Source organism: Rhinolophus hipposideros (assembly GCF_964194185.1).
Source record: "Rhinolophus hipposideros genome assembly, chromosome: 20".
In the NCBI taxonomy this organism is placed as follows: Eukaryota; Metazoa; Chordata; class Mammalia; order Chiroptera; family Rhinolophidae; genus Rhinolophus; species Rhinolophus hipposideros.
The window spans coordinates 15,987,967-16,007,729 of record NC_138066.1 but is presented as its reverse complement, the minus strand read 5'-3'; the positions used below and the strand labels follow the sequence as shown (position 1 = coordinate 16,007,729).

General features: G+C 38.2%; 2 protein-coding genes across 6 annotated transcripts in view; both read left to right on the top strand.

Annotated features, from left to right (window-relative positions):
• CPD (carboxypeptidase D) overlaps positions 1-10,411 on the top strand; it is a 64,073-nt gene extending 53,662 nt beyond the window's left edge. Inside the window, exons 16-21 of one of the 2 annotated variants that reach the window (XM_081027830.1) lie at positions 120-215; positions 300-364; positions 3,564-3,695; positions 4,228-4,413; positions 4,709-4,808; positions 6,290-10,411. In XM_081027830.1, the coding sequence (XP_080883956.1) occupies positions 120-215; positions 300-364; positions 3,564-3,695; positions 4,228-4,413; positions 4,709-4,808; positions 6,290-6,516 (806 nt within the window). In that variant the 3' untranslated portion in view covers positions 6,517-10,411. Of the gene's footprint in view, positions 1-119; positions 365-3,563; positions 3,696-4,227; positions 4,414-4,708; positions 4,809-6,289 lie in introns of both variants that reach the window. The other variant, XM_081027829.1, reaches the window with a different exon arrangement.
• A 6,559-nt stretch (positions 10,412-16,970) lies between these two features.
• Positions 16,971-19,763, top strand: part of GOSR1 (golgi SNAP receptor complex member 1) — a 39,696-nt gene continuing 36,903 nt past the window's right edge. The window contains exons 1-2 of one of the 4 annotated variants that reach the window (XM_081027071.1): positions 16,971-17,128; positions 19,476-19,590. In XM_081027071.1, the coding sequence (XP_080883197.1) occupies positions 17,098-17,128; positions 19,476-19,590 (146 nt within the window). In that variant the 5' untranslated portion in view covers positions 16,971-17,097. Of the gene's footprint in view, positions 17,129-19,475; positions 19,597-19,763 lie in introns of all 4 variants that reach the window. The other 3 variants (XM_081027070.1, XR_013991822.1, XR_013991823.1) reach the window with 3 other exon arrangements.

Here is a 19,763-nt window from a genome sequence, read left to right as displayed (position 1 = left end):
TTCGTCATAATAGTTCCTCAGTGGTATGCAAGGAGAGAAAGATGACTTGTACCCATGAGTTGAACTTAGAGAGAAATCTTTTGGATTTCTCCACCAACTTCTGAATTTTTCCTTTGTAGTGGAAAACAAAGAGACTCTGAAGCATCTGGCATCTCTTTACGCAAATAATCATCCATCGATGCACATGGGTCAGCCCAGTTGCCCAAATAAATCAGGTAAGTATTTTCCCTACCCCTTGTTATTGTTTCTGCTTTGGCCTTATGGTCTCGTTGATCCCATATCTCTTAATGCTTTTGTAGATGAGAATATTCCAGGAGGAGTAATGCGTGGAGCAGAATGGCACAGTCACCTGGGCAGCATGAAGGTATACTTTATAGAATGCAGCAAGAATGGAATTATAAATATTGGCCATTGTCTTTTCTCATATAAGCAGAATGAACAGCGTCTGCTTCATGGCTTTCTTGACAAAATAGCCCTGAACTTTACCTCTAACAGCATTTTGGTTTTTTGCCATTTTAATCATTTTTGATTGTACAATTCAGTGATATTTAATTACATTTACAATGTTGTGCAGCCATCACCATTCTAAACCATCTATTTGCAAAACCTTTTCATCACCCGAAATAGAAATTCTGTAGCCACTAAACAATAACTTCTCATTCCCCCAATCCCTGGCAACCTCTTACCTATTTTATATCTCTGTGTATTTGCCTGGTCTAGATATTTCAGATAAGTGGAATAGTACAATATTTGTCCTCCTCTGTATTTGGCTTCTTGTGTCTGGCTTCTTTCACAGACTGTAATGTTTTTAGGGTTTATCCATTGTATAGCAGGCAGGTATCAGTACTCCACTCCTTTTTATGGCTGAATAACGTTCTGTTGTATGTATACACCACATTTTGTTTATCATTTTTATCTGTTGATGGATACTTGAGTTGTTTCTACTTTTGCTATTGAGAATAATGCTGCAATGAACAATCATAGACAAGTACCTTTTGAGCTTGTGTTTACAATTCTTTTGAGTATATACCTAGAAGTAGAATTGCTAGTCATATTCTAATTCTATATTTGACTTTCTGAGGAACCACCAAACTGTTTTCCGCATAAACTGAACCATTTTACATTCCCACCAACAATGTACAAGAGTTCCAGTTTTTCCACATCCATGTCAATACTTGTTATTTTCCATTTTTTAAATTATAGCCATGCCAGTAGGTGTGAAGTGATACCTCGTTGTAGTTTGGATTTGCTTTTCCGTGATGACTAATGATGTTGAGCATCTCTTCATGTGCTTGTTGGCCATTTGTATATCTTCTTTGGAGAATCTATTCAAGTCTTTTGCCCATTTTAAAATTGGGTTGTTTGTCTTTATGTTGTTGAGTTGCAAGAATTCTTTATATATTTTGGGTACTAAACCCTTATCAGATGTTTGATTTGCCAATAATTTCTCCCTTTCTGTAGGTTGTTGTTTCACTTTCTTAATAATATCCTTTGATGCACAGAAGTTTCTAATTTTGATGAAGTCATATTTACCTATTGTTTTGTTACTCATGCTTTTGTTGTCTGTCATACCTAAGAATTCATTGCCGAACCCAGGGTCATGAAGATTTACCCCTATGTTTTCTTCTAATGAGTTTTATGGATTCAGTAAGCTTTTACATTTGATTTGAGTTGGTTTTTGTGTATGATATGAAGTAGGAGCTCAACTTCATTTGTATGTGGATGTCCAGTTGTCTGAGCACCATTTGTTGAAAAGACTATTCTTTCCCCTGTTGAATGGTCTTGGCACCCTTGTCAAAAATCAGTTGACCAAAGGTGTATGGGTTTACTTCTGGACTCTCAATTCTATTCCATTGGTCTATGTGTTCATTTTTATGCCCGTACCACTGTTTTGATTACTGTAGGTTGGTAGTAAGTTTTGAAATTGGGAAGTGTGAGTACTCCAACTTTGTTATTTTCAAAATTGTTTTGACCGTTCAAAGCTGCTTGTAATTCCATTTGAATGTGAGAATTGGCTTTTCTTTTTCTGCAAAAAACAAAAGGCTGTTGGAATTTTGTTAGGGGTATGTTGAATCTGTAGATTACTTTGGGTTGTATTGACATCTCAACAGTATTGTCTTCTTATCCATGAACACAGTATGTTTTTCTGTTTACTTAGGTCTTCCTTAATTTCTTTCTGATAGCATTTTAGTTGATTGTCCATCCACTTCAAATTAGTCAGTAGTTCTTAGCAAATGGGTAGTTAGCTTGCCATTCCATTCACTTGTGCAATCAGAAAATTAGTTTCGTTCACTACCTGCCTTCCCTCCTTTATTTATTAAGAACTTACTATGTGTGAGGCACTCTGTTATATTAGTGATAAATAAAATATATCCTCAGGCCCATTCAGTAAGCTATGTATAAATAACTGTGTTACAGAATTAATTGATTTGATCTAGAAGAGAGCAACAACTCTCAACATGCCACGAGAAATTAAAGAGAGAAAAGGTTACACCTAGCCAGAGATGTAGCCTTCTCTTTATAGAGGAGATGGCATTTGGGTGCAGAGATGGTGAAACAGGACATTCTAGAAAGAGGAAGCAGTATGGCCAGAGGACAATAAGCAGTCTAGTTGTGTTAGAATATGGTGTATAATGGAAAGCAGTAAAAGACAAGAACGGAAAGAATTTGGGGCTTTGAATGCTTTGTTTTAGTAAGGAATGGGAATCCACTGAAGGTTTTGGGTAGGTATATAATGGTATAATCTGAGCTGTTCTGTGGGAAGACTCATCTCTTAGCAGTGGGTTAAGATAGTTTGGAGGAAGGAGAGTCCTTGTGCAGGGAGACTGGTTTGGAATAGCCAAGACAAGAAATAACAAAGGCCTAGACTGGGGTAGTAGCAATGGGGGCGGAGTCAAGGGATGAAGTTTCAGAGAATCTGTAGAGGTGGAATTGACAGGATTTGGCAAATTATGGCTGATAGCAAGAAAGTGAAGTCAAAACCGAGAGATTTCATGTCTTTGTGAGCAAATGAGTTAATACTATTAACTGAATTAGGAAAAAGAACAGGTTTGGGGGAAAAGGTGAAAGTTAGGTTTCGGAACCTGTCTACACAAATAGTTCCTGCACCTGGATAATTGCTATATTGCAAACAATGGCTGTTGTCACCGGCAGGCTTGAGGCTGCAGGTTGAGGGTATCAGATGGCGAGTGCTTGTGCTTCTACCTCCAGAGCTCCAAGAACAACCTGGAGGGAATATGGCCTACTGCATGTACTCATTCATTCATTCATTCATTCAACAAGCCCTAATAAACCGCTCTCCCTGCCAGGCACTGTGGGAAGCACTGGAAATACAAAAATGAATTAGACATAGTCCCTGGTCTCAAGGGCACTCTTAGGAGCAGCCATGTTTGTGACTGATTATAATACCAAGTGGTTTATTTACATTTGCTGTAAAATGCTTTACAGAGTCTTTGTTTACATCACCCAGGTTTTCTTTTTATTCCATTTGTTGAATTACAAAGCCTCACTCTTATTTTTACTTATTAATTTTCCCACATTTGTTTTTGAATTTTATATTCCAGGATTATAGCGTCACCTATGGCCATTGTCCGGAAATCACAGTATACACAAGCTGCTGCTACTTTCCTAGCGCAGCACAGCTCCCTTCCTTGTGGGCAGAAAATAAAAAATCTCTTCTTAGCATGCTGGTGGAGGTGAGTCTTTCCCTTTTAACTAGAGGCAAACTCCCAGGAATATGTTCAATGGAAACCTTTATCAAAACATTTTCTTCATCTTTTACCAAAAATTTATATTATTTATTTTAAATTTTAAATGTACGTAGGAAGAGTTTGTTCAATTTATAGTGCCTAAATAGGTGCCTTGATTTCACACATCTGGAATCTGCTATAATGTAGATAATGTCACCCTAAGAGATGTTACATGTTCTTTCATTTGAATATCACGTGAAGTTACTCGAGATTTTGTACTGTGGAAAGTTAAAGGCATCAGAAGATTTGGGTTCTAACACTTTAGGCTTTGACTCTGTTGGAGTTCTCCTTTCCCTTATCTCTATGCCTCTGAAGCAGTGAATGAGTAGCTAAGAAGGTCAGAGGCAGTGGAGAAGGACAACTAAGCCAGTCTTAGAGGGATTTTTGTTGTTTTGTTTGTTGTTTTTGTCATGCCTCAAGCTATTGCCTCCATCTGACATTATGAAAAGATAAATTTATGTTTTAAACATCTTTTCAGGTTCACAAGGGAGTTCATGGATTTGTTAAAGACAAGACTGGAAAACCAATCTCTAAAGCAGTCATTGTACTCAATGAAGGGATAAAGGTGCACACGAAAGAGGGAGGCTATTTCCATGTGCTGTTAGCCCCAGGTGTCCATAACATCAATGCCATCGCAGAGGGATATCAGCAACAACATTCACAGGTAAGAAACTCAGATTGAGGAGTGTCATGTAAATTCTTATTCTTAAAAGTTCAATTTTATTTTGAAACACTTGTTAGAAAATTTGTGAGATATGAAGAAATAAAAAGCATGACCAACTCTTGATTATGAGATCTTGTTATCTTTAGCAACAAAAGGGACATTTTTATAGCATTTTGTATACTTGAGATGACAGTGAATCATCTCTTCGGTTTACTATAAAGGTCATAGGAATACGGCAGGGATACAATACACCTTAAGTAAACTTTTTCATAATTCTCGCTCTTTATCTTCCTAGGTCTTTGTGCATCATGATGCCGCGAGCTCTGTGGTAATCGTCTTTGACACAGATAACCGGATATTTGGTTTGCCAAGGGAGCTTGTGGTAACTGTATCAGGTAAAGAAATTTACATTTTTAGTAGATGTTAACCCCAGTCCTGACATTTCTATTTTTTTTGTTGTTGGACAAGCCATTTTTTAAATTAAACTTATTGGGGTCACATTGGTTTATAAAAACTGACATTTCAATTTGAGAGTGGATATTCTGTATAATCCCCTGAGGCTAATCACTTTTCTTCTACTGTTTCCTTATCTAAACTTGATTTTTCTTGAACTCTGTTTTCCTGTATGTGTCCATGGCTTGCCCCTTCACATTTTCAGGTCTGTACTCAAATGTCACTTCCACAGAGAGACCTTCCCTGATCACCCTAGCTGAAATAGTCCCCCTGGCACTATCTCCACCTCACTTGTTTCTATTAAAGCTCTTAATCACTAGCGGACATATTATATATTTAGTCATTTATTTGTCTGTATTCAATCTCTCCCACTAAAACAGAAGCTCTGAGGGAGGTGGGAGTTTACCTGCATCCGCCGTGCCTAGAACCATGGTTGACATGTAGTGGGTCTCAATGAATGATTTGCTTTAAGATCATAAGTAAGTCCCTTGGAGGACAACTTGTTACTTCTATTTTTTCCATGACCCTGAAAGGAGGAAGTATTTGTTTTCTCCAGTATTAATGTGTGCCATTACTTGAATTACTAAAAGGTTAGAACAAAAAAAAAAGATGTGGTAAAATAATAAATATTGTGTTGTATTGTCTTTTTGACAGAGAGCCTTGGTTCGTTTCTAAGTGCCACTTGGACTTGACGCAAAATAACCAAGTTTTATTACAGAGTATGTGAGGGAAAAATCCTTAGTTGAAGGAGAGGGGCATATTAGAAACATGGTCAAATTACAGAACATGTTGTGGCATGTTTAAAGTAAAGAGTTCTCAGCTTGAACCAGATAAAATATGAATCACTTAGTGGTTAGAAACACAGGAGCTAGGATTCAGCCACAGTTTAAATCTGGCTCTGCCAATATTTGCTGTTATGAACTTAATTTTAATTATGATTTTATTATCACTTTTTCTTACTAAGACTCTAATTCTGACAACCTCATGTACAAATATTTTAAATAAATGAGAGGCTTTGAATGAGATGAAAATTTACTGGAAACGAAAAGAAGTCATTGATAAATTGCAGAACAGTAACAGTTTGATTTCATTGTAATAAATGAAAAATAAATATATGAGTTATATACATACACATGCATGAAGAAAAATCTGGGAAAATATGCCTAGGGTTGTTAAAAATGATTTTGAGGTAACGGAAATGTGAAGATGTGAGGCTTTTGGTTTGGTTTTTAGTATTTTTGCTTATCTTTTTCTAGTATACTATAAACGTACTGCTTCTGTAATCATGAAAGGTTTTTGAGTACATGAAATAAAAATAAAACAAATGAAGGGCATACTATAATATTAGAAGTGCCATTGTAAGAAGCTGCTTATTTATATCCTGAAAGTATAATACCATTCACGTCGTGGTTTTGTTTCTCAGGGGCCACCATGTCGGCATTGATCCTAACAGCTTGCATTATTTGGTGCATCTGCTCAATCAAGTCTAACAGACACAAGGATGGCTTTCATCGGCTCAGGCAGCATCATGATGAGTATGAAGATGAAATTCGCATGATGTCAACCGGCTCCAAGAAGTCCCTCTTAAGCCATGAGTTCCAGGATGAAACAGACACTGAAGAGGAAACATTATATTCCAGCAAACATTGAAACGCACACCTTGCATATCTCCCAGCATCAGTACCAAGCAAAATTACAGTTCCTTTTGGGAGACACTGCATTAAGAAGAGAGACTATCTTGCTTCTTCAAAGAGCTTTGGGAAGTTAACTTGCTAAATTTGTATTCTCTGTGAGTTTGGCTGGCAGTTTTGAACTTCCCCTCCTTAAAGTACTCTTACCTTTAAAAAAAAAAAAAAAAAAAAGAAATCTGCTTTCTATTTATGCAGCAGAGATGGGACAGCCACTTTGTGTGTTTTTTTAATTTAAGATAAGCTGTCGGAGCTTATGTTATAAGTACAAAAGCCAACTAGTGGATGTTGTATTTTGCACATCAGGTGTTTACTAGTGGCTTTAGCTTTTTTCTTTATTTTAAATGGCCAAAAGAATCCAGAATCATTAAGGCAGGGACAGCAGTCAGAATCTGACATAAAGCTTTAAAACTCGAGGTTTTCTCAACCTACTGAGGAGTTCTTTTCTCTAGTTATTAAATAGCTGGAGTTTCTCCCATTATTCAGGTTTAATGGAGGCTGAATTCATTTTTAAACATATAATATTAGGAAATGAATAAATGGGCTTTTGCATTTGCTTTCTACCTGTTCCAAGGCTAGATCAGAACTGGTAGGCTATGCTCTAAGCAGGATTTCACTACCTCTCTTGTAAGGTTTAGCAAAGTTCTAAATAGCCCCTTTTTAAGGGAGAACTTGTTGACTTTGTTGTAAAAGATCTAAATGTCTATTTGAATGAAGCTAAGAGAGTGATCTAGCAAAAGCTAAAACTCATGTTGCCTATCTTTTAACTTGGTAAAAACCCACAGGTGCTGCTGCTTTTATCTGTGAAGCACTAGTTTATTCTAGGAATGCTTAACTCTTTAATATTTCCCAAATTTGAACCTTTTTCTATGTTGTACACTTACGGTTTTCAGATTACCCAGCAATCTAGAAGATACGAATTCTTCTGAAAGTATCTGGAAGTGTGGAAGAAACCTACTTGCACATTCTTACCCTACATTTGAACACAAAATAACTACATTTCATACTCCAGCCCAAAACTATGCCTTGGAATAGCATACTGTTATTGAACTAGCTTGGTCAGTCTTATATAGACCTCTGCAAGTGATTGGGTTCTTGGTCCTAATGTTTCATTTGACAGTCTCTTTTTGATCAACCAATTTTGTTAAAAGTTCAGTTGAAAGCATTTAAAATGGCTCCCTCCATTTAAAAAAATGTAAACTATGAACTGCTGTGTGCTATGACACTGTGGTGACAAGAGGTTATTTAAAAGACCTGAAAGATTTGCATTTTATTGTGTCTGTTATTCAGTGGAAGTGATGCTTTTCGTAAGTATGAGTCTTACCAATGATCTAATGGTTTAATACCTTTGAATGTTTTAATGGCCAAGTTGCTGCTGAACTTATACTAATCAGGGGATCAAAAAACTTGCTCTCATCCTTTCAAATTGTATTCTATATCCATTAATACATCAATCATCCCAAAGCTTTCCTGTGGAGTGGTTTACCACCCACCTAGATCATTCAACCAGGTTTTGTAAGGAATGCACCCAAAATGGCTTTATAAAAAGAGATTTGGTTGAGCAGGAATAACAAAGTCATGGCACTTATTAATGAGTACCTGTGATAAATTTGGGTTGTTCACAGTTAAGCCATTCTGGTATTAACAACTCTAAATTTTGAGCCCATGCCACCCCACTCTTACCCCAGCACATACATGAAACAGTGTTGGTGGGGTGCTAATACTTAATGAAATATACGTGATTTAATTGCTTCTAATAATATTTCACATTTTCCTTAAGGGGATGATGTGGTCTTTTCAGCTTTATTTTTAAGAATGAAAAGTCAGAAAACAAACAAAGGGCCTATGAGTGGCTGGCTCTGCTTGAGACATTGCAGGTAGAAATGAAACAAAGTTGATGTTACAGCCTGTAGTTAATTAGGTCTTCGCTAGAGGATGCCTTATAAATTCATTTCTCTCTTGAATTAAACATGTCTTTAACTGTACATCACAGTGGCTGGATTCCACCCCTTTTAAGCATGTATAAATTTTTTTTAGAAATGAACGTACAAGTAGTTCTTTTTATCATTTTTTTTTTCTGAACGAAAAACCAAATTCTGCTATGAATCTTGAATCTTTAATGAATTTCTATGTAATGCATTATCCTAGAAAACAGGGCCTTCTCAGCCTGTGTTACCTATTAACGTGAATGTACAGATCGTGACTACTAGGACTGTGTTCTCTGCCCTGCTTTGTCTTTTATTTGTGGATCTAATCTAATATTAGACCACATTGACTGCTTAAGGCATTGAAGCCATATGGGATGAGGAATGCATTTTTTCAGTGTTTCTCCTAGAGACTTTCCATTTCCTTGGAGTCATGGAGGCAAGTAAGTATCACAGTATTAAGAAATTTGCCCAATCCTGAGTTGTGCCTTTCTTTACTCGTAAGGCATGGGTTTTGGTTTTGTTTTGTTTTGTTGTTTTTTTTTGTCCTGTGATCAGTTTGTAAGCCTTCTTCTCTCCCAGCTCCTTAATAAAAGCAAAGTGATTGAGTAGGTAATGTGCAAAGTGTCTGCCTGTGTAAATGTATTTGTACTGATGATGTAGTTCAAAGATAAACTCAAGTTAATTTCAGAAGGAAAGACTCTTTGGTTTTGATATATGTTGCTGAACATTTGGGTAGTGATTGGGATCCCATCCAGTGGAGGAATGCTTGCAATTCTCATTGGAAGGAATTTGCTTTGGGATTTTGTCATCCTCCAGAGAGGAAACATAATGTATAGTAGGCCCAGTGTGATCAATTGGTTTATCTTCAGCAACTTTCACCTGAATGGGATTTGCTGAATTAATGAATATTGAACTTAAAACTAATTATGAGTTGACAAATAAATAAAAGGTAGTACTTATGCCTGAGCTTATTGTGTTTCTGAGCTAACACCAGCTTACTCAGTAACCATGACCTATTCCTCCATTTTCATTTATTCTCAGCAGTAAATACTTTTATTTTCTTGTCACCAGAAATGCACTTGTGCCAGGTTTTGTCCCTGCTCTATTAAAGGCTTCTGGGCTATAAATGCTGAATTTGTGCCCTATGTTATGGTTCTCTGCTAGAATTGTTTTTTAACAGCAGCAACTTTATTGTTAGTACAAAAATTCCACTGTGGTTGATGTTCAGTGATTTTCTATCTAGCAACTTTTTGATGACTATCTGGGTTTCTGATTTGTCTTAAAGCAGATTTGGAGGGGGGGTGATTAGAGCCCTGACTAATGTCAACTGAACTTGGATTTCCAGTTCATAAAGAGGTATCTCCCAACACCCATTTCTTCTGTGTTTTGGCAATAATCAATATTCCACTTGACTTTCAGCATACTGTCCTAGTTGATTTTGATTTGACAGAATACATTATGAAATTTGAAAGTAGGCTACCATTTTGAGGTAACTGGATATAAATTATGTAAATATGTATGATTATGACTTTTATAAACAGCATAACATGAGTGTACTAGCTACATTCTATTCTGGCCATGCTGCAGATTTTCTGGAGGTATGACATAATGATATTTTGTTATACTCTGATTAAAAATCAGTTTTTCACCTCTCCATTTTTTCAGAGTGACATTCCCCAGCTCCAGAACAATCTATAGCTATTTATATGAGGTGCCCAACACTCATTCATTTCAAGTGCTTCAGTCTTTGGTTTATTTCATGCACTGTGCCTTCAAAATGAAGTTTTTAAAGGGGACTTTAAACAAAGTTGAATCATAGTTTTAAAAAGTCAATCTGTGTAACTTATGTGAAATCTAACTGTAATGAGGTCCTTTCTGTTTTTTATATGTAAACAGATCTACTAATCCTGTATAAAAGTTATTTTATGATGTTTGTCTTTCTTTGTGTTTTGTCTCATAATCTCTTTTCAAAAGCAATAGACCAGAAAACGTATTGTTCCAACTTGTAAGTTATGTATTTAGCTTTTCTACCTATGCAAGAAGAAAAATAGTGCTAGGCTAGGAATACAGTGTGTTACCTGTAGAGTGTAGAGTGTTTTTATCATCATGAATTGACCCAAAAGAAAACTATGTTTCTGAAATAATCACATCAGATAATAGCCACATTTCTCCTTTCTGTCTGTAGCCAGCCCAGTCGACATATGTCTAATCATTCCACAATGAACACCACAGAACTGGCCATGGAAATGTTAATATGCCCATTTTAAACTTGTTTGTTAAAAAGTTGGTCCTTTTCACAGATGAATCCAGTGAGAATAATTTGTCATGACATTCCTCGGCACAGTGGTGATGAATTCATTTAGCAATAATTTGTTGATACTGCTGCTCCAGTAGGAATTGGGAAAACAAAGTTACATAAGCAACATGGGCTCTGCTGACAAGGAACTCAGTCCAGACCAGGGAAATAGAAATGGAAATTAGCTGTACAGTGTTTTCCTGAAAATAAAACCTAGCCAGACAATCAGCTCTAATGCGTCTTTTGGAGTGAAAATTAATATAAGACTCAGTCTTATTTAACTATAATATAATGTAATGTAATATAATATTATATAATACCAGGTCTTAATAAGACCTCTAAAAAGAAAGTCTGCTCTAGAAGAAGTATAGCATAAAAATTTGACCCTGGACTTTGAAGTTGAACCAATCTATGATTGATTCTTGGCTCTGCCACTTGCTCCCTATGTGACTTTGTTTTTTTATACAAGTTTCTTAATATTATCTGAGTGTCATTTTCTCTACTGGTTAAGGAATAATACCTGATAGAATTGTAATGGGAACTAAGGGAAATAATGTTAGCAAAGGGCCCAATATAATATTTGACTTGGAATTGAATGACGATGGCAACCAGCATCATTTGCTGTTTTCTGATCCCTTTGAAAGAAAGTTATTTTATCAAATATGTGAACAAAGATCTGTTTACAGGCAGTCTTCTTAATTTAGAAAAAATCCTGAGACGTGAATACTAAAGGAAAAAAACTATGAAATTTTCCATTATGTGGTAGATTGTCTATAGCATGGCAGTAAGGTTTTTAAATTTGTGCCAAATGCTTCAGATTTGTTTTAAAATAAAATTAGATTGTATTTATGCTTATTTGATGAAAACAGCCTTAACTGCTACAAGAAGTCTCAACAGTGATGATGGTTCTTCCCCCCTCCCCCCAGTGTTTGAAATACTGTCCTGAATTTTTGTCAGGCATTTTCTTATAACGGAATCAAGAACCTTTTGGTTTGTATCATGAACAGTAATTTGGTTATGTTCAGTTTTTCAGATTTCTAGAAAATGATTGTTCTCGGCAAAGCTCAATGCTAATGCACTACTCAGATATGCTCATACACTACTCAGTTATAACTACTCAGTTATGAATGTCATCATGTAGGTCTTTATCTCTTATTCTCACTTGCAGTTAGAATGCCAACTGATTATGCTATTTATTGCAAACCTCAGATATATATATTGTTAATTATTACCCACAATGTAAAAGCAATGAAATCAGCATATAAAGCCCAATTGTAACTTTAGTATCACAATTTCCACCTTACATTAATCAGTACAATGTTAACAGCAAGCCTGGTAAGTTTTGGCATTTTGGTTGGGGTTAGATGGAATCCAATTCCCTATTACTGTGTAAACAAATGTAGGTGAGGCGAGTAAGATTTGGAGTAGAAAGATGTTCAAGTTTCAAGGCCATCCTGGAAGATGTCTGAAACCAAGAGAGTGAGAAGATCGATTCGATTGAAACTATGGTAACTAGAAGTGGGAGTACGATATTGAGATGGATGCCTCAAACTCAGCAAAGACTTGATTCATTTAGAAGCAATATGAAGAGGCAGTGAGAAAGCTGTAGGTGGAAAATAAAAGCAACGGGTGAAGATTTTAGATGGAACATGTACAAAGAGATACAGATTAATTAGAAATTGTTATAATATGGATTATATTCTGTGATTGTCATTGAGGTTGAGCCAAAGTGAAGGGGTCCAGGGGAAGATCCAGATTGCTAGATCTGAACCACGACTAATCTCAAGTATTTGAAGTTATTCCAAATAATTATTATTGTCACTTATTATGTATTGTATGGTTCCTAGCAAGAGTTTATTTTTTAAGATCAAACAGGTTTTTGATTTAGCGCTTGAAAGATACGAAGATGCCCAGAAGAATTGATCCTAAAGATAGTTAGGGAATAGGATAGATGGGGAGCGGGCCAATAATGGTAATGGATGAATTGGATGACTGCTGGGTTTTTCAAAAATAATTTTAGAATAGCTTTAGATTTACAAAAAGTTGCAAAAATAATACAGATTTGGCTGCTGGGTTTTTATTTGGAGGATGTGGATGATGGGAGAGCAAAAGAGGAAGAATTGTGTGTAGTTTTCAGCAGTTCTTGAATCCATTTGGAAAGGACGGGGCATAGGAAATGTGTCAGGTATGCATAGCTTGGGGATCCAGGTGTTAAGCCATGTGGTACTACTTCTAGGAGACTGAGTTTAAGTCAGATCTCTAGTGGAAGGTATCTGCATCCTAGATTTGGAGACCTCACAATTTTTCGAGGGCAATGACCAAATATGGACAAAGATAACCAATCATGTTGAGAAATAAGACACTACCAGTGAGAAAGCAGAAAAAGTTCTACACCGGTTTCAGATGTTGACATTGTAAAACAACTGTAAAACAAATATACTTAACTGTTTTCAAAGTAATAAAATATAAGTCTGAGACTGTCACAGAAAACGATCACATAATAGAACTTTCACAAATGGAAGTACAGAAACTAAAGTTAAATAGATAGTTGTAATGGCAGATTAGGCACCGAGAAGCAATGAACTAGAAGACAGATCCATAGAAATTCTCTCTTAGGTAGCACAGGCTGAAAGTTAGCAAATAGGAAGGAGAGGGTAAAAATGTGGATTTTAACACAAGACAAATACATGTTTGATAATCATATATTAAAGAAACAATCCAAGCAAGAAAAAGTAAACATCCATACCTAGACACATCAGTGAAACTGCTGAGTGCCAAAAATGAAACAATGAGTAAAGCAGTGAGAGAAAATAAATTAAGTTCAAAGTATTAGCAGTTAGACTAAGAGATTAGACTCACTCCCAACAATGGAAAACAGAATACAGTGAAATACTTTGAAAGTGCTGGGGAAAACATTAAATAACTTCCAACAGAATTCTATATTGAACACATCTTTCAAGAATGAAGGTGAGGGGCGACCCGTTAGCTCAGTTGGTTAGAGCGTGGTGCTCTTAACAGCAAGGTTGCCTGTTCGATCCCCACATGGGCCACTGTGAGCTGCTCCCTCCACAACTAGTTTGAAACAACTACTTGACTTGGATCTGATGGGTCCTGGAAAAACACACTTAAAAAAAGAATGAAGGTGAACTTCCAGGTAGCTGAAAAGATTCATGTCAACCTAAGCTATCTGTCTCCCAATATTTCATTTCAAAATAATGCAAAAAAAAAGAAGAACGAAAAAGTAAATCTATACAGGAACCACACTTAGCATAACTTGAAGGCAGAGAATTTTCAAACTGACTGGATAAAATGAGAAAAATCACCAAATCTCAGCATATTCTCTCATATGCCTGTCCCAGCCCCACCCCAGGGCAGGCTATGTGGAGAGAAAGCAGATGGAGACAAACTGCACGAAAGACAGAAGAGGGATGCCAGCGAAAGGGCCTAAAGTGGGTCTAAACTATTGCCTGAAAGATTAATTCCACCTTAAGTCTGAATGGTCTCAAAATCGTGTTCAAGGAGATCAGAGCACAAAGTATAGGGAAGGGACTTCAGAGTGAACCCAATTTAAATGGGCAGTCATGATTTAAAGGGGCAGTGTTGAAACACATAGCTTCTGCTGAAGGAAAAACATGGGAAAGAATGGAGAAGCCTGCTTTGACATTTAGGTGATGAAGGAGAAAAGAAGCAAAAGAGGAAAATCAAGAGTCCTGCAAGATAAATGAGAACTGCAATATTATAGCACTTAAAACCCCTCCCTAAAACAAACAAAAACCCCACTCAAATACCTAAACTTTGCTCTATTGACAGAAGAGACCTCAGTCATGATGCCTGAGAATATAAATAACATGATTATTGATAATGAAGAAATAAATTTGTCATTACTGGTAGGTATGATTGTGTATGTGGAAAATACAAAATAATCTACTGGTGAATTAGAAATAATAAAAATTTAGTTCTACTTTCAGTCATGAGTGGATTGGATTAAAACAGACCTTCCCAACAAGACCAATTAGAAAAGCTGTATTAAAAAAAAAAAAACTGCTTGAAGGATTGGAGAGCTACTTAAGGTAACAAGAACTGATGGGACATCAAGATCCTAGACCAAAGGGAGCTCGAGCATGAACATGATAGTAAAGTTTTCACTTTGAGGTATTTGTTGATTTGTAAATGGTGAATAAGAGAGACACTTAGTAGCAGAGAAGCCAGGCAAGAGGCAGAGAACCGGAGTAGAAGCTTTAGGTAATATCAGTGGGTCAGGAAGACTATAAATTCAGCACCTATCAAGGAAGAGGGTACTGGTCAGTAGGCTTTGTTAGGGCACTTGTGTGGCTACACATTAGAAGTAAGGACTCATCAGAAACAGACCAATTCTTACAAAAAATACAGTCCCACTTGGTCTTAGTTCCACGCTTTCCTGGAGTAAGCTGATGTGCCCTTACCTGAACTGCCTGTAAGAAGCAGCGCTGTCTCTGGAGGAAGGTATCATCTGGAGCCCCAAATGATTACTACAAATTGTAATCTGTTATATACAGCATCCAATGAAAAGTTACTTTTATTATCAAAGGACAATATCAAATGATGGAGGATAAAGAAAAAAAAACAGAAATAGTCCCATGGGAGTTACAGATTTTTTTTCCAGTTACCAGTCAATAATCAACCTGTGTCGTGCGGGTTGGCCTGTGGGGTCTCTGGTTCCGCTCCCCACATAAGAACGCAGGACGTGGTGAGGCCAAAAAGGAACACCCACGGAGCCATAGATAGGGGAGTCATACCACTATATTCTCGCTGGCGGCACTATAGTCTCACCGGAGACTGGATCCACACTGTCCACAACCCTCACTGCTCCGCTTGCAGGCTCAGCCACCATCTTCTTGCTAGCCCCCATTTTCTGCTGGCGTAGCCACAGCAGTTATATTAGTGGCCAGTGGCTCACTGGTTACAGCTGACGGCCAACTAGCCACAGCTGATGGCCATCTGATCACAGTTGATGGCCATTTACTACCTGAGCCAGCACCTTTCTATGTGAGGCAGAGCGCCTGGAAACTGCTTTCCGGGGCTCTGTCCCCACATTCTGAAAATTAAAAAAAAGTTTTGAAAGCAATGAGAGAGGAAAGATGCCTTAGCTATAATGGAAAAGCAATTCTAGTAACAGGCCAATTTCTCATGAGAAACTGTGGAGGCCAGGAGGAATTGTCGTGTTTTTCAAGTGCTGAAAAAAAGAAATTGTCAGATTTCCCAGATTCTATATCCGACAACATCTTTCAGGAATGAAGGGGAAATCGAGACAATCTCAGATGACGAAAAACTAATAGAATTGGTCTCCAGGTGACCTACTGTAAAAAATGGTTAAAAGAAGTTCTTGCAACAGATAGAAAATGACAAAAGAAGGAATCTTGGAACATCAGGAAGGAAGGAAGAAAAATGCAGAGTAAAATATGGGTAAACACACTAGGCTTTTCTTCTTTTGAGTTCTACAAATTATGTTTGACAGTTGCAGTGAAAATTAAAACATTTATCTAATGTGGTTCTCAATGAATGTAGAGGAAAGATTAAAGACAATTATAAATGGGAGTGGGTAAAAGGACAGGTGTGATTTAAATACCTTTACAGGAGGTAAGGTTTCTGCATTTCACTAGAGCTGGTAAAATGTGGACACAAGTAGACTGTGATAATTTATGTATCTATAAAGGGTGGGTTTGGACAGTGGGTTTAAACAGCTTGAGGGGACAAGATGAGGCACATGGAAGCAGTTAACACACACTTTCTAGATTTTGTGGCTGGACAGAAAAGAGGGCTGGGACTGTAACTGCTGCAGGTAGAGGAGAAGGTGGCCAGCGGAGAAGAGCACGTGTCGGAGATCGCGGGATAATGGAGCGCAGGCGCAGGTAGGACGAGGCGGTGGGTCTCGGGACGAAAAGAAGCACTGGCTCTGAGAAGGGAAAAAGGCTGGCTGAAGATACTCATCGAGAAAAGGTGAGGGAAACAGGGAATTGTGTCTGGGAATGACTCTTTTCTCAGCCTGGTAGGTAGGCCCCTGCTGAAAGAGGGATAAGCCCAGGCGAGGGCGCTGATGCACGTTTGGGCACGGCGAACGGATATGATCCCGGGAAAGAAGACAGTGTCAGGTGCTAAACTTGAAATTTTCAGTCTCGCCGCTCGAAAGGTGTAAAAGGATGAATTGACCACCAGGTGGCGGTGTGTGTGGAAGCTCACGTATCCCATCGGCCCCAGCGTCAGAGCGGAAGAAGGCGCGGAGGTGACTCTCTGGCTCGCAGCGCCTCTACTCTCCTATCCCGACTGACGTTGGACAACAAAGATGGCGGCAGGAACCAGCAATTACTGGGAAGGTGAGGGCGAGGCCTCCGGGTGGGACTCGCCTAGAGGCAGAGGGGTTGAGTGAGGATGGGTCTTGGACGAGGCCGCAGAGGAAAGAGCCTGGCGTCCGGAGCGGCCGGGCTGAGGGGCGGGGCTTGTCCAGGGGGAGCCTCGGGCCCGGGGACTGCGGGGACCGAGTGGTCGGGGGCAGGGGGCTGACCTGAGTGGCAGCGGGATCCAGGGCACGGGGTGGACGGAGAGGGCTGAGCGGGCATTGAGAGGAAGACGGCCTGACTCGCCGGAGGAGAACTGGGTTGAGAGGGTAGCGGAACTCGGACGGAAGGGCTTGAGGCATGAACTCGGAGAGGAAACGAGTGTTGCACGAGGGTATCCCGAGCGCAGGAGACCGGAGGCGTCCGCGCCTTGAGACAATTGAGTAGGAAACGAGAAAGGAGGAACTTGTCGGTCCGGTTCGTCGAGGGAAGCTGTACGAGCGGAATGTCTCCTGTCGGGTCCCCTTGGCTGCTGATTCCAGGCTGGGACTTCGAGGATTGGGTGTCGTGTCCGCGATTGGCAGGCAGAGGAAATAACTGCACCCTCTGCTCCGGAGATGGGTTTTGTCAAAGAAAGTTCAGAGAACCAGTGTGAAAATTGTATAATGATGATCGCATTTGCTATACCTGTTCTGTCGAAAAAAACCATCCTGTGATTTGGCGAAGTACTTTTATTTAATGACTGAAAATATAAAGTGGGCGCTTGGGAAACTCACTCCTGGACCAGGAGGGTGAGCAAAGAATAGAGAAGGCTCACCGTTTGCTTCGCGAGTGTTTCTTTGCTTTACTGCAACATAGAGACTACTCTTCGATTCCTCTTTCCCTTGGAACCTATTGCTACCCCCCTGCAGCCTCTGGAAACCACGACAAGCAGCCGTCTCGCTACTGTCGGCCACTGGGTCTAAGATATTTCATCCTAGGGTCATCCGTGCTTGCCTGTCGTACTTTCAAAATGCTTTTGTTGTACTGGTCGTTTTCTGCTAGAAAAGACAGTTACTCATCACAGAGAAGCGTGATTCTAGTTTAAAACATGTATTTAAAAAAAAATGACTATTTGAAATGTGTGTCCTAGCTAGAAAATATTTTTAAATTACGTAGAAGTTGCTGTTGGTTTCTTTGGAGCCATTAGGCTGTAGTGTTGTTGTTTTTTTTGAAGCACCAAGCTGTAATAATCATAGCAGCTTGTTATTGACAACCTACTCTGTGCCCATATACTTTAACTACGTGGTTACTAATGCATAGAAAAACCCTGAAGGTAGGGGTTGGGGGGGAAAAAAAGAGTTGAGGTTCCATAAACCTCCAGCCAGTTCTCAGAATCTCAGAACTGTAGGCTGAACTGAGCTTCTGAGATTTGGTCTCTGAGAAAATATGCTCCACTGTAGTTACGCTGCTTCTTCATACTTCTGGTTGCTGATAAGTATATTGAAATAATAGTTTGCATTTCGTGTTCCTGAAAGATGAGATCCTTATGCTATTCTTACCGTATTTCAGCCCTTTTATTTTGACCCCCCTCACCATGAATGAATGAGAGCACTTAACATCTAGATGTAGTTTTTCGGACTGGGGCTTCTCTGAGAACTCAGCCCCTTATGCCAAGTTCATCTATATATGCCAAACTGCTATAAGTTTCTCTGCTTGCTTGTTTGCTTCTGTTTTGTTTTTTTTTTTTTGACTTATGCTTATTTTTGTTATACCTATATTTGATCTCATTAATAGCACATTTTTAGTGTTAATTTCAGCCTCTCCAAATTTCTTTTAGTAAGTTTATTGAAAGACAATGTTTTTATCTTTGTCAGTGATTATTTTTTCTTCATGCTCAATCACTAAGTCATTCTGTTAAGAATTTCTTAAGCCTAATAAAGCTGTGGAACGTAAAGAGACAGGAAAATCCCTGTCAAAACCAATGATGGTTTCTTTTTTTATAAAGTTAGCTGGTAAATTGATATAATGCTGGTCATAAACCATAGTCAGTTCCTTTGTGATTTCTATTCTGTTTTCTCTGAATTACAAACATTATTTATTGCTATACAGATAATTTCGGGGATGTTAGAACAACAATTTGTTGTCGAGCTATGTTAGGGATAAACCTGAAAATTTGCATCCCCCCACTGTTTCTCCCGTTTGCCCCATCTGAAGTTTAAATAAGTGACAGTTTGCTTTCCTGGGTACGCCTTTGGCTTCTTCCTTTTAACACTTTCTTTATTGGGGAATCTAGATCAATATATGATCATTTTCTTAGTTTGTTTTGTTCAGAATAGTTTTGTTAGTTTTATGTGTATGATGGACTTTTTGTGTCTAATTGTTTGCTTTTATAATTTTGTTAAAGATCTCAGGAAACAGGCTCGACAACTGGAAAATGAACTTGACCTGAAACTAGTTTCCTTCAGTAAACTATGTACCAGTTACAGTCACAGCAGTGCTCGAGATGGAAGGCGCGACAGGTATAGGTACTACCAGATTCTGTCTCTTATGCCTTAAACTATATGTTTTTAAAGCATTAAAAAATAACCTAAAATATATAACTCTGTAATTCGTTCTATTCGTGACTGTTTGGTATTTATTTTTATGTTATTATTTTTGTTTTTTAGTGATTTATAAAACAATTCTTGAGACT